Source organism: Spinacia oleracea, plastid, assembly GCF_020520425.1.
Source record: "Spinacia oleracea plastid, complete genome".
NCBI lineage: Eukaryota > Viridiplantae > Streptophyta > Magnoliopsida > Caryophyllales > Amaranthaceae > Spinacia > Spinacia oleracea.
Window position 1 is genome coordinate 60574 of NC_002202.1, and position 9427 is coordinate 70000.

General features: G+C 32.6%; 13 protein-coding genes and 2 non-coding genes. All coding sequences in view use genetic code 11, as the record gives it.

Moving 5' to 3' along the window:
- The first annotated feature begins 76 nt into the window (after positions 1-76).
- Positions 77-1039, plus strand: petA (cytochrome f). Its single transcript has one exon. The coding sequence runs from the start codon at positions 77-79 to the stop codon at positions 1037-1039; it is 963 nt and encodes a 320-aa protein (NP_054949.1).
- Positions 1040-1850: 811 nt separating this feature from the next.
- Positions 1851-1973, minus strand: psbJ (photosystem II protein J). The gene has a single exon. It carries the CDS (start codon positions 1971-1973, stop codon positions 1851-1853), a length of 123 nt encoding a protein of 40 aa, NP_054950.1.
- Positions 1974-2112: 139 nt separating this feature from the next.
- On the minus strand, positions 2113-2229 carry psbL (photosystem II protein L). Its single transcript is given in 1 exon segment — positions 2113-2229. A coding segment is annotated over 1 exon segment (117 nt).
- A 27-nt stretch (positions 2230-2256) lies between these two features.
- psbF (photosystem II protein VI) lies at positions 2257-2376 on the minus strand. The gene has a single exon. It carries the CDS (start codon positions 2374-2376, stop codon positions 2257-2259), a length of 120 nt encoding a protein of 39 aa, NP_054951.1.
- An 8-nt stretch (positions 2377-2384) lies between these two features.
- On the minus strand, positions 2385-2636 carry psbE (photosystem II protein V). The gene has a single exon. The coding sequence runs from the start codon at positions 2634-2636 to the stop codon at positions 2385-2387; it is 252 nt and encodes an 83-aa protein (NP_054952.1).
- Positions 2637-3809: 1173 nt separating this feature from the next.
- On the plus strand, positions 3810-3905 carry petL (cytochrome b6/f complex subunit VI). Its single transcript has one exon. The coding sequence runs from the start codon at positions 3810-3812 to the stop codon at positions 3903-3905; it is 96 nt and encodes a 31-aa protein (NP_054953.1).
- A 166-nt stretch (positions 3906-4071) lies between these two features.
- On the plus strand, positions 4072-4185 carry petG (cytochrome b6/f complex subunit V). The gene has a single exon. The coding sequence runs from the start codon at positions 4072-4074 to the stop codon at positions 4183-4185; it is 114 nt and encodes a 37-aa protein (NP_054954.1).
- Positions 4186-4316: 131 nt separating this feature from the next.
- Positions 4317-4390, minus strand: tRNA-Trp (CCA). The gene has a single exon. It is a non-coding gene; the product is annotated as a tRNA-Trp (tRNA).
- Positions 4391-4573: 183 nt separating this feature from the next.
- tRNA-Pro (UGG) lies at positions 4574-4647 on the minus strand. Its single transcript has one exon. It is a non-coding gene; the product is annotated as a tRNA-Pro (tRNA).
- A 431-nt stretch (positions 4648-5078) lies between these two features.
- Positions 5079-5213, plus strand: psaJ (photosystem I subunit IX). The gene has a single exon. It carries the CDS (start codon positions 5079-5081, stop codon positions 5211-5213), a length of 135 nt encoding a protein of 44 aa, NP_054955.1.
- A 385-nt stretch (positions 5214-5598) lies between these two features.
- Positions 5599-5799, plus strand: rpl33 (ribosomal protein L33). The gene has a single exon. The coding sequence runs from the start codon at positions 5599-5601 to the stop codon at positions 5797-5799; it is 201 nt and encodes a 66-aa protein (NP_054956.1).
- Positions 5800-6052: 253 nt separating this feature from the next.
- Positions 6053-6358, plus strand: rps18 (ribosomal protein S18). The gene has a single exon. The coding sequence runs from the start codon at positions 6053-6055 to the stop codon at positions 6356-6358; it is 306 nt and encodes a 101-aa protein (NP_054957.1).
- Positions 6359-6605: 247 nt separating this feature from the next.
- On the minus strand, positions 6606-6992 carry rpl20 (ribosomal protein L20). The gene has a single exon. The coding sequence runs from the start codon at positions 6990-6992 to the stop codon at positions 6606-6608; it is 387 nt and encodes a 128-aa protein (NP_054958.1).
- Positions 6993-7760: 768 nt separating this feature from the next.
- rps12 (ribosomal protein S12) lies at positions 7761-7874 on the minus strand (one part of a trans-spliced gene, as the record gives it; the record has 2 gene entries for this part). Coding sequences NP_054911.1 and NP_054910.1 both cover positions 7761-7874 — 114 coding nt within the window.
- Positions 7875-8009: 135 nt separating this feature from the next.
- clpP (ATP-dependent Clp protease proteolytic subunit) overlaps positions 8010-9427 on the minus strand; it is a 2022-nt gene continuing 604 nt past the window's right edge. The window contains exons 2-3 of one mRNA in view: positions 8830-9121; positions 8010-8237 (exon numbers count right to left, since the gene is read on the minus strand). Of these exons, the coding sequence (NP_054959.1) occupies positions 8010-8237; positions 8830-9121 (520 nt within the window).

Below are 9427 nucleotides of genomic sequence, written 5' to 3' on the forward strand. Positions count from 1 at the left end.
CAGAATCGTGGATAGGGAACTTTACTAGCAACCTACCCAATTTATTGTATAAATTTTCGGAATCAATGGTTGGACTATGCAAACTATAAATACCTTTTCTTGGATAAAAGAACAGATTACTCGATCCATTTCCATATCACTTATATTATATATAATAACTCGGTCATCCATTGCGAATGCCTATCCCATTTTCGCACAGCAAGGTTATGAAAATCCACGAGAGGCGACGGGACGTATTGTATGTGCCAATTGCCATTTAGCTAATAAGCCCGTGGATATTGAGGTTCCACAAGCGGTCCTTCCAGATACTGTATTTGAAGCAGTTGTTCGAATTCCTTATGATATGCAATTAAAACAAGTTTTAGCTAACGGTAAAAAGGGTGGCTTGAATGTGGGGGCTGTTCTTATTTTACCTGAGGGATTTGAATTAGCCCCACCCGATCGTATTTCTCCAGAGATGAAAGAAAAAATGGGGAATCTTTCTTTTCAGAGCTATCGCCCCAATAAACAAAATATTCTTGTGATAGGTCCTGTTCCTGGGCAAAAATATAGTGAAATTACCTTTCCTATTCTTGCCCCGGACCCTGCCACTAAAAAAGACGTTCACTTCTTAAAATATCCGATATATGTAGGTGGTAACAGGGGAAGGGGTCAAATTTATCCTGACGGAAGCAAGAGTAATAATACAGTTTATAATTCCACAGCAACAGGTATAGTAAAGAAAATTGTACGAAAAGAAAAGGGCGGATACGAAATAAACATAGCGGATGCCTCGGATGGACGTGAAGTGGTTGATATTATCCCTCGAGGACCAGAGCTTCTTGTTTCCGAGGGTGAATCTATCAAACTTGATCAACCATTAACGAGTAATCCTAATGTGGGTGGGTTTGGTCAGGGAGACGCAGAAGTAGTACTTCAAGACCCACTGCGCATACAAGGTCTTTTGTTTTTCTTTGCGTCTGTTATTTTAGCACAAATCTTTTTGGTTCTTAAAAAGAAACAATTCGAGAAGGTTCAATTGTCCGAAATGAATTTCTAGATTCGTGTATTTATCAAGCTTGTAACAATAACAAAATTTTTGTTGACAATTATTTGACAATTTTGGATGATCAATAAATCAAAAAATTCTGAGAAGGTTTTTTTTGTTTGTTTATACTTTTCTTGTATATCTACGAGAAGGTTGGAATTACTTGTACGAGATTATTAGTTATAATATCTATTGGATTGCGAAGAAGACTATTTTCCTTTTTTCCAATCGAAATTCGACTAGATGCTAGACTAAAGGGGAAATATAACGAAAAGAATAATGAGGGGACCAAATGATTCTAGGGGGAGTTCTTTTCCTTCCTGGTCTTCGACACACGACAAGGAATTTTACACATACTTGTCGTGTGTCGAAATTGTAATGAGTCTTGATTCTCCTCGTCAAAGACTTAGTCGGAATTTTTTTCTTAGTATTACACGTATAAGGAGTGGACAAACTGAAAAAAAAGGAGAGAGGTAAATTTATGGAACAAATGGAACTTCTTGCATTCTAGTTAATCTAGAAAAATAAAGCTTCTATTGTGTCATTCAGTAAATCAAGTGATTACCTCTTTTTTTAACTTAACAATTTAGGAAGGATCAACAAGTACTATCAAGGAATATACGTTCTGAATGATCAAATAAATTTTCCAAAAAGATCGAAAGGGGGATCCTCTTTTCATTTATACGAAAAAATTCGAAAATTATGATAATTAAAAAAATAATTTAATGGGACCTCCCCCTTCTTTGTTTGTCTAATTCGAGGGGGAAGGAAGGTCCCGTTGAGTTCTTATACTTTCATATCTATACCTCGATTCATCCAATTACTACAGCGATGAGCCTAATCCAGAATATGAACCATAAAAGAAAATACCTACTAAACCGATCACAAGAATACCAGCTACAGTCCCTATTATCCAAAGAGGAATTCTTCCAGTAGTATCGGCCATTTACCCCACTTCCCTCCACATTTCATCAAGTTGTCGTGCTAGAGACATAAACAGTCATGGATAATTATGAAATGAGGTCCTTCCGAATGGGATAAGATAATTCCTACTCTATTCTATATATTTCTTTCGTTCTCTTTATTTAATTGAAAAAATAATTCGAAAATAAAACAGCAAGTACAAAAATGAGTAATAGCCCCCAATAAAGACTGGTACGATTCAATTCAACATTTTGTTCGTTCGGGTTTGATTGTGTCGTAGCTCTATAATTCGGATTCGGTTTTGTTTATCGTTGGATGAACTGCATTGCGGATATTGACCCCAAAAAAGAAACGGTAGGTACAGCCAGTCCGTGAATAGCCAGCCAGCGCACTGTAAAAATTGGATAGGTTCGATCTATGGTCATTGGGCCTCCTAAAAGGATCTACTAAATTCATCAAGTTGTTCCAAAGAGTCAAAACGGCCAGTTATTAATGGAATTCCTTGTCGGCTCTCTGTGAAATATTCGTTTGGACGAGGGCTTCCAAACACATCGTAAGCTAAACCTGTGCTGACGAATAACCAACCCGCAATGAATAGGGAAGGTATAGTAATGCTATGAATAACCCAGTATCGAATACTGGTAATAATATCAGCAAAAGAACGTTCTCCTGTGCTTCCAGACATACTGAGCTCCACATATTCTTGTACAGTCAAAGGCAAATCCGTAAAAGATGAAATCAGTCAATTTCTATTTACTTTTTACTCCACGTAAAAACGTAAAATACTTGTAGGATTGCCAATATAGTACCAAAGGTGTCTTTAGAGTATACCGAATCAGTATAGCTATCCTTCTTCTGACACAGCAAGGCAATTTCAATTAATATTGAAATGAAGTACGAGAGAATTTCTTTTTTTTTTTCTATAGAAAAATTTTTCAAATAGTATAAAGTTTATCACTATGATTTTGTTGCTTTCAGACTCGAAACTGAAGATCGGAGAAAGCGGAAATCTGACAAGTTGGTTTCTATATAATAATTCGTGAAAAATTCCAGAAGACGAAGAATATGATAATATTCGTACAATTAAATTTCAATTAGACGAGAAATCCATAAATTTCTTTTTGCGGTTATAGATATAGAAGAGGTTTGAGAGAATTCCTTACTTTAGATTTTAAGGAATTGGTTAATCGTCCAAAAAAAAATATTAAATTATTGATTAATTGAAATCAATTAATGTATTTTTGTGATGTAGCCATTGTTCCATCCGATCCAAAGGTTTTTATTGACCTAACTGTAAGGATGCGGTTTTATATTTATAACTTAATAATATTCAAGGTAGAACCTATAAAGGCAAAGATCATAGCAGGTACTAGTCTTAGAATCGAGTTGGACAAAATAAATATTTTTTTTTAATGATGATAGTCTTTTTCTTTTCATTCGAAATATTATTTATATCGATGAACCCGACCACTGAGTCTAATAAGTTTCGTTTAAAGGAAAAAGTGTTACGTTATAAAATAACTTTTCGTTCTAAAAAAAATATTAGATCCAATAAAAAGAGATCAAATATAGAATTTTTTTTAATATTAAATTAGTTTACTCAAAGGTTTTGCAAAAAATATGTTGATTCAAAATCACGAGATGTGTAGATGTCACAAATAATGAGTCATTTCTTTTTTTTTCTACGGCTCTTACTTTATCTTTGTTAGTGACATCTATAATGTAATAGTTAATGAATCAAAATTTACTCTTTGATTCTTTGAATTGCGATTTTTTCTTATTCTCTTTCCAAATGGAAACTTAGGTAAGTACTTTAGAAACATATGTATAAAAAGAACATATTTTATTTAGCTCCTTCATGTCTACTCTAACTAGTTATTTCGGTTTTTTACTAGCGGCTTTAACTATAACTTCCGCTTTATTTATAGGTCTAAACAAGATACGACTTATTTGAAATTAATTGAATGAACAACTCAAGAAATCTTTCTGTAGTATTCCGTCTATTTTATAGTTCTTTACTACCACAATTGATAGTTTTTGGTTATTGAGATTCATCGGGAATTCATATTAATATTTAGGGATAGATATTACCTTTCTTTTTTTTTTTCAAACGAATTGAAATGATTGAAGTTTTTCTATTTGGAATCGTCTTAGGTCTAATTCCTATTACTTTGGCTGGATTATTTGTAACTGCATATTTACAATATAGACGTGGTGATCAGTTGGATCTTTGATTAATTCACAAATATTTTTTTGATTGACCTCCTCCTTTCTCGAATCAACAGGAGGTCAACTTTCGATTAGATTACTGTTCATTTATTTGAGTCTAATTCGATAATTCAATTTGCTCTACCAACAATGGAATCACGCTCTGTAGGACTTGAACCTACGACATCGGGTTTTGGAGACCCACGTTCTACCGAACTGAACTAAGAGCGCTTTCTTAAGATAAGAAAGACTGGAAAGAAAGGTTTTTTTTAACTCAAAACTATATCTACATCCTACATGCATACACTATCTATGATATAGAGTATCATAAAAAAAATGAGAGATTACGTATGTCCAAATTTTATCAAAATTTCAATAAATTCCTCCTTACTTCTCAGAGTAAAAGTAATTAGGTAGGGATGACAGGATTTGAACCCGTGACATTTTGTACCCAAAACAAACGCGCTACCAAGCTGCGCTACATCCCTTTCAATTCAATTCGTTACAATAATGTAATTGTAAAGAATCCTTGTCTTGTTTTCCACACCTTTCTTATTTCCCATAGAAATACAAAATTTTATTTGCCCGGCCATTTCCTCTTCTTTTCGATCTCTTATCATATAAGGTATAATAGAAAGGGTTTGGATATTTATGTATACGAAAATCCGTCGTAAACTAAAAAAATATTTTTGGGAATGTTTAGTTCAGTAGAAAGGAGCATGCTATTCTTTTTCTTAAAAAAAAAATTTCTCTACTATAAATTATTAATTGTTGTAAATTTTTATTTGACTTAGCTTAAAGATTTTATGTACAAAGACAAGTAGTCTTTAACTATCATATATACATCGGATTATAGATTAAATATGTATTACTTTTATTTTAAAAAATAAATTAAAGAAATCCAAAAGGAGGATTTTCAATGCGAGATTTCAAAACATATCTTTCTGTGGCACCGGTACTAAGCACTTTATGGTTTGGGTCTTTAGCTGGTCTATTAATAGAAATCAATCGTTTTTTCCCAGATGCGTTGACATTCCCCTTTTTTTCATTCTAGTTATTGATACGGGAAGGGGTTAACGAAGGTTAGAGCTAGAATCAACGATCTTTTTATTTTAGAATAAAAAAATCGGGTTAGTTTAGTAAATAAGAAAGGTGGATTCAACCTCACCAAAACTTGGGTCCAGGGTAAGAGTATTATACAAGATACTTAAATGAAATACTGTGATTAGAAATATAGTTCTAAACCTTTTTAATTTGAATGAATTACGTAGTATTTTTTTTACTTAATATATATATTATTACTCTATTGATTTGATTTCAACAAAATCTTTCGAATTGTATTTCTAGTTAGCAACTTCTATTTTAGCAACTTTTCTATTTTTCTTGAAGAAAGGAAAAAAATAGAAAAGTTGCTTGAATCAAATATCTAAAGGGGGTTCATGGCTAAGGGTAAAGATGTCCGAGTAAAAGTTATTTTGGAATGTACTGGTTGTGTTCGAAAGAGTGTTAATAAGGGATCAAGGGGCGTTTCTAGATATATTACTCAAAAGAATCGCCACAATACGCCTAGTCGGTTGGAATTGCGAAAATTCTGTCCCTATTGTTACAAGCATACAATTCATGGAGAGATAAAGAAATAGATCGAACCGGACGTCTGTTTATAATCCTTTCAAGAAACGAGACAAAACAATACAATTATATTATTTACTATTTTTTTTTATAGAAAATGTATTTCTATATCTATATTAAATATATATTTCATAATTATTATATATAATATATATAAAATAGAAATAAACAAAGAAAATCCTATTTTGGCTGGACCTAAAAAAAAAATTAGAATTTAGAATTAAGAAATAGGATTTTTGGTATAAGGAATAAACTAAACAAACTATGGATAAATCCAAGCGACCCTTTATTAAATCCAAGCGCTCTTTTCGTAGGCGTTTGCCCCCGATCCAATCGGGGGATCGAATTGATTATAGAAACATGAGTTTAATTAGTCGGTTTATTAGTGAACAAGGAAAAATTTTATCTAGGCGAGTGAATAGATTGACCTTGAAACAACAACGATTAATTACTAGTGCTATAAAACAAGCTCGTATTTTATCTTTGTTACCTTTTCTTAATAATGAGAAACAGTTTGAAAGAACCGAGTCGACTACTAGAACTGCTAATTTTAGAACTAAAAATAAATAATAGACTTATTCTTTATTTAATCGATAATGGAATTGAATTCAAATCTGAAATCAAGCACGAATTGGGGTTTTGCTCTAAAAAATCTGATAATCTAGAAGAATCGAAATTTGATTGTCACGTCGTAAGATAATATAAAAATTGGGAATTTTTTTTTGAATGGATTTGTTGATTTTTATTTATTTATCGTATTTTATCAGACTAATTTCGACTTTAATACTCCCGGAGAATAAACTCCGGGGAACTTCATTTAAATAATTTCGAGGTATTTTTTGCAATCTTCTTTTTTTATGATCTCATTATAAATCATATAAATACAATTTGGATTTAATATAGCTATTTGTGCAAGTATTTTACGATTAAGAAGCAACTGTCTCTTGTACAGATCGTGTATAAATTTACTATAATTATAGTATACCCCCCTTTCGCGAATTGCTGCGTTTATTCGAGTGATCCATAAACGACGAAAATCTCTCTTTTGCCTATCTCTATCCCGATGAGCCGAAACCAAAGCTCTTATTTTCTGTTGAGCAATAGTTCGAGTAAGTCTTGAATGAGCCCCTCGAAAGCTTGATGCAAAAAAACGAATTTTTTTTCTGCGCCTTCGAGCTATATATCCTCTTTTAACTCTAGTCATTGAATAAATGAAACTTTGATGAATAACTTATTGATTTTCTTTCTTTGAGTTATTCTTTTTTCCCCCTGGTCTATTAATAACAAAACGGGTTTTTCCAATGTATAAAATAAAAATTCCAATGGCTTTTGCTACTATAACCTTCCCAACCACTATTTTTTTCTTTTTTTGACATTTCGCCTTGAACCAAGACAATAAAATAATTAATTTTATTAATGTATCAAACAAATGTAAATAAAAAATTTAATCAAGTTAAATATAGATGATTAAAGAAATAGTGAGTTCCTTCGTTTCTATGGTTACTTTTTAAACGGTGAGGTCCTCTCTATACACCGGAGCCTTTTACTTCATTTCCAGAATCTTATTAATAACTTGTACAGTTCAAACTTTTTGGCTCTACCCATGAATTATCCAGTAATAGGTCTTTCACAATGAGATCCACCTATACAGTAACGGTATTTAATTTTGAAGGTTAGCTGGATAGCTGACCCTGTTAGTCCGTTCTTGCAAAAATGGGAGCAGAAACTTTTTGCTCTTAAAATAGGATTCCCCGCTAAATGGATAACGTTTGCTACCAATGGGAAATTTTTTCTTATCTTAAATCCGATTTAGACCAATAGAAACCATAAATTTCATACCTAATAGATGAATAGATCTTTTTCAGTTTCGATAGTGGCTGGAGTTTTATACTATTCACCAGTAATGATCATTGATACTGGAAAACTTCTTTCTTTTGTTTTTATTCCAGTTCATAATCGGAACGAGTCACACATACACCCTAGTACATGTTCCTCGGCGCTGAGGGCATCCCCGAAGCGCGGGGGATTTCGTGACATTTCTGATTGGCTGTCTTGTGTTTCTAATAAGTTGTTTAATGGTTGGCATGCTGAATCATATACATAATGGGCTGGTTTAGATCAATCCTAACCGAAAGTATTTCTAGTTAATAGAATATTAAACCCAGAATGGTAAACCTAGTAACAAGATAAAATTGTAAATGTTTAACTATTTTTATTCATGTTATTCGACCGCGACAAGATCAATAATTCCATGAGCTTGGGCTTCTGTTGCTGACATAAAAACATCCCTTTCCATATCTTCGGATACAACCCATAAGGGTTTGCCCGTTCTTTGTCCATAAACCTTTGTGAGGGTTTCGCGCAATTTCAAAAGTTCTTCCGCTTCCAGGAGAAACTCTCCCGTTTGGGCTTCATAGAAAGAGCTTGCGGGTTGATGAATCATTACCCTGATGATATCCCATAAAAAAAGTTATTTTATTTCGCAGGCGAAGATAAAAAATAAGGAATAACACTAAAAAAATAGAATTGAACAACCGTACGTGCATTTTTTTCGCATTGCATACGGCTCCACAATGGAATTTACTTTTATTTTCCGTTGAAAAAGGAGAAAATATAGAATCGATCAGATCCAGATCAGTAAATTACCCAATTACCACCCTTCTTTTCGTAGGAGTTCAAAAATACTATGATGGCTCCGTTGCTTTATATTTATTTCGTCTGTAGTTCAGCAATCCCAAAGTTTCTTTTTAATCCGAAAAATAAGGAAGAAATTTTTTTTGTACTCCTTCAAACATAAATAGAGTCTTTTTTTATGAAAATTAAAGTTTGTGACGCTCAAATGGACTCCTGATATAAAATAAAAAATCGGGAATACTCTTCATCTCATACTACTCTTTCGATACATAATCAAATGTTTTAAAAATAGAAAAATTTTTTCTCATATCGAATTCAAAGTGCCATGCTATTATTACTTAAAATATATTTCATATGGTGAAGGCATAGTCTTCTTTTTCTCTCAAATAAAAAACTCATTGGCGCCAAGCGTGAGGGAATGCTAAACGTTTGGTAATTTCTCCTCCGACCAGGATAAAAGATCCCATTGAAGCAGCTAACCCCATGCATATTGTATGTACATCTGGTCGCACAAATTGCATGGTATCATAAATAGCTACTCCTGGTATTACCCATCCGCCAGGAGAATTTATAAACAAATACAAATCTTTGGTATCATCTTCGATACTGAGATATACCATAAGACCAATAAGTTGATTCGAGATCTCGCTATCAACTTCTTGGCCTAAAAAAAGTAATCTTTCTCGATAAAGTCGGTTGATTAGGGTAAAATTGTATCCCTTAGGAACCGTACAGGCACCTTTTGATGCATACGGTTCAAACAAAATTTTTGAAAAAAAAAATCAATGTGTAGATTCTATATTCTTTTCTATTTTTCAATAAAGATTCCTTTATTGCTCCTTTCCCTAAATTCCCTAATTACTCATATAATAATAGAAAAAAATGGCTATAATTAAAATAGAATATATAATTTACTAAACTTATTGAACTTACTTTTCATTGATGTATCATATCATCGAGATCCAATTCAAATCACGATGTTATTTTCTTGTTCTTGAATGGGTC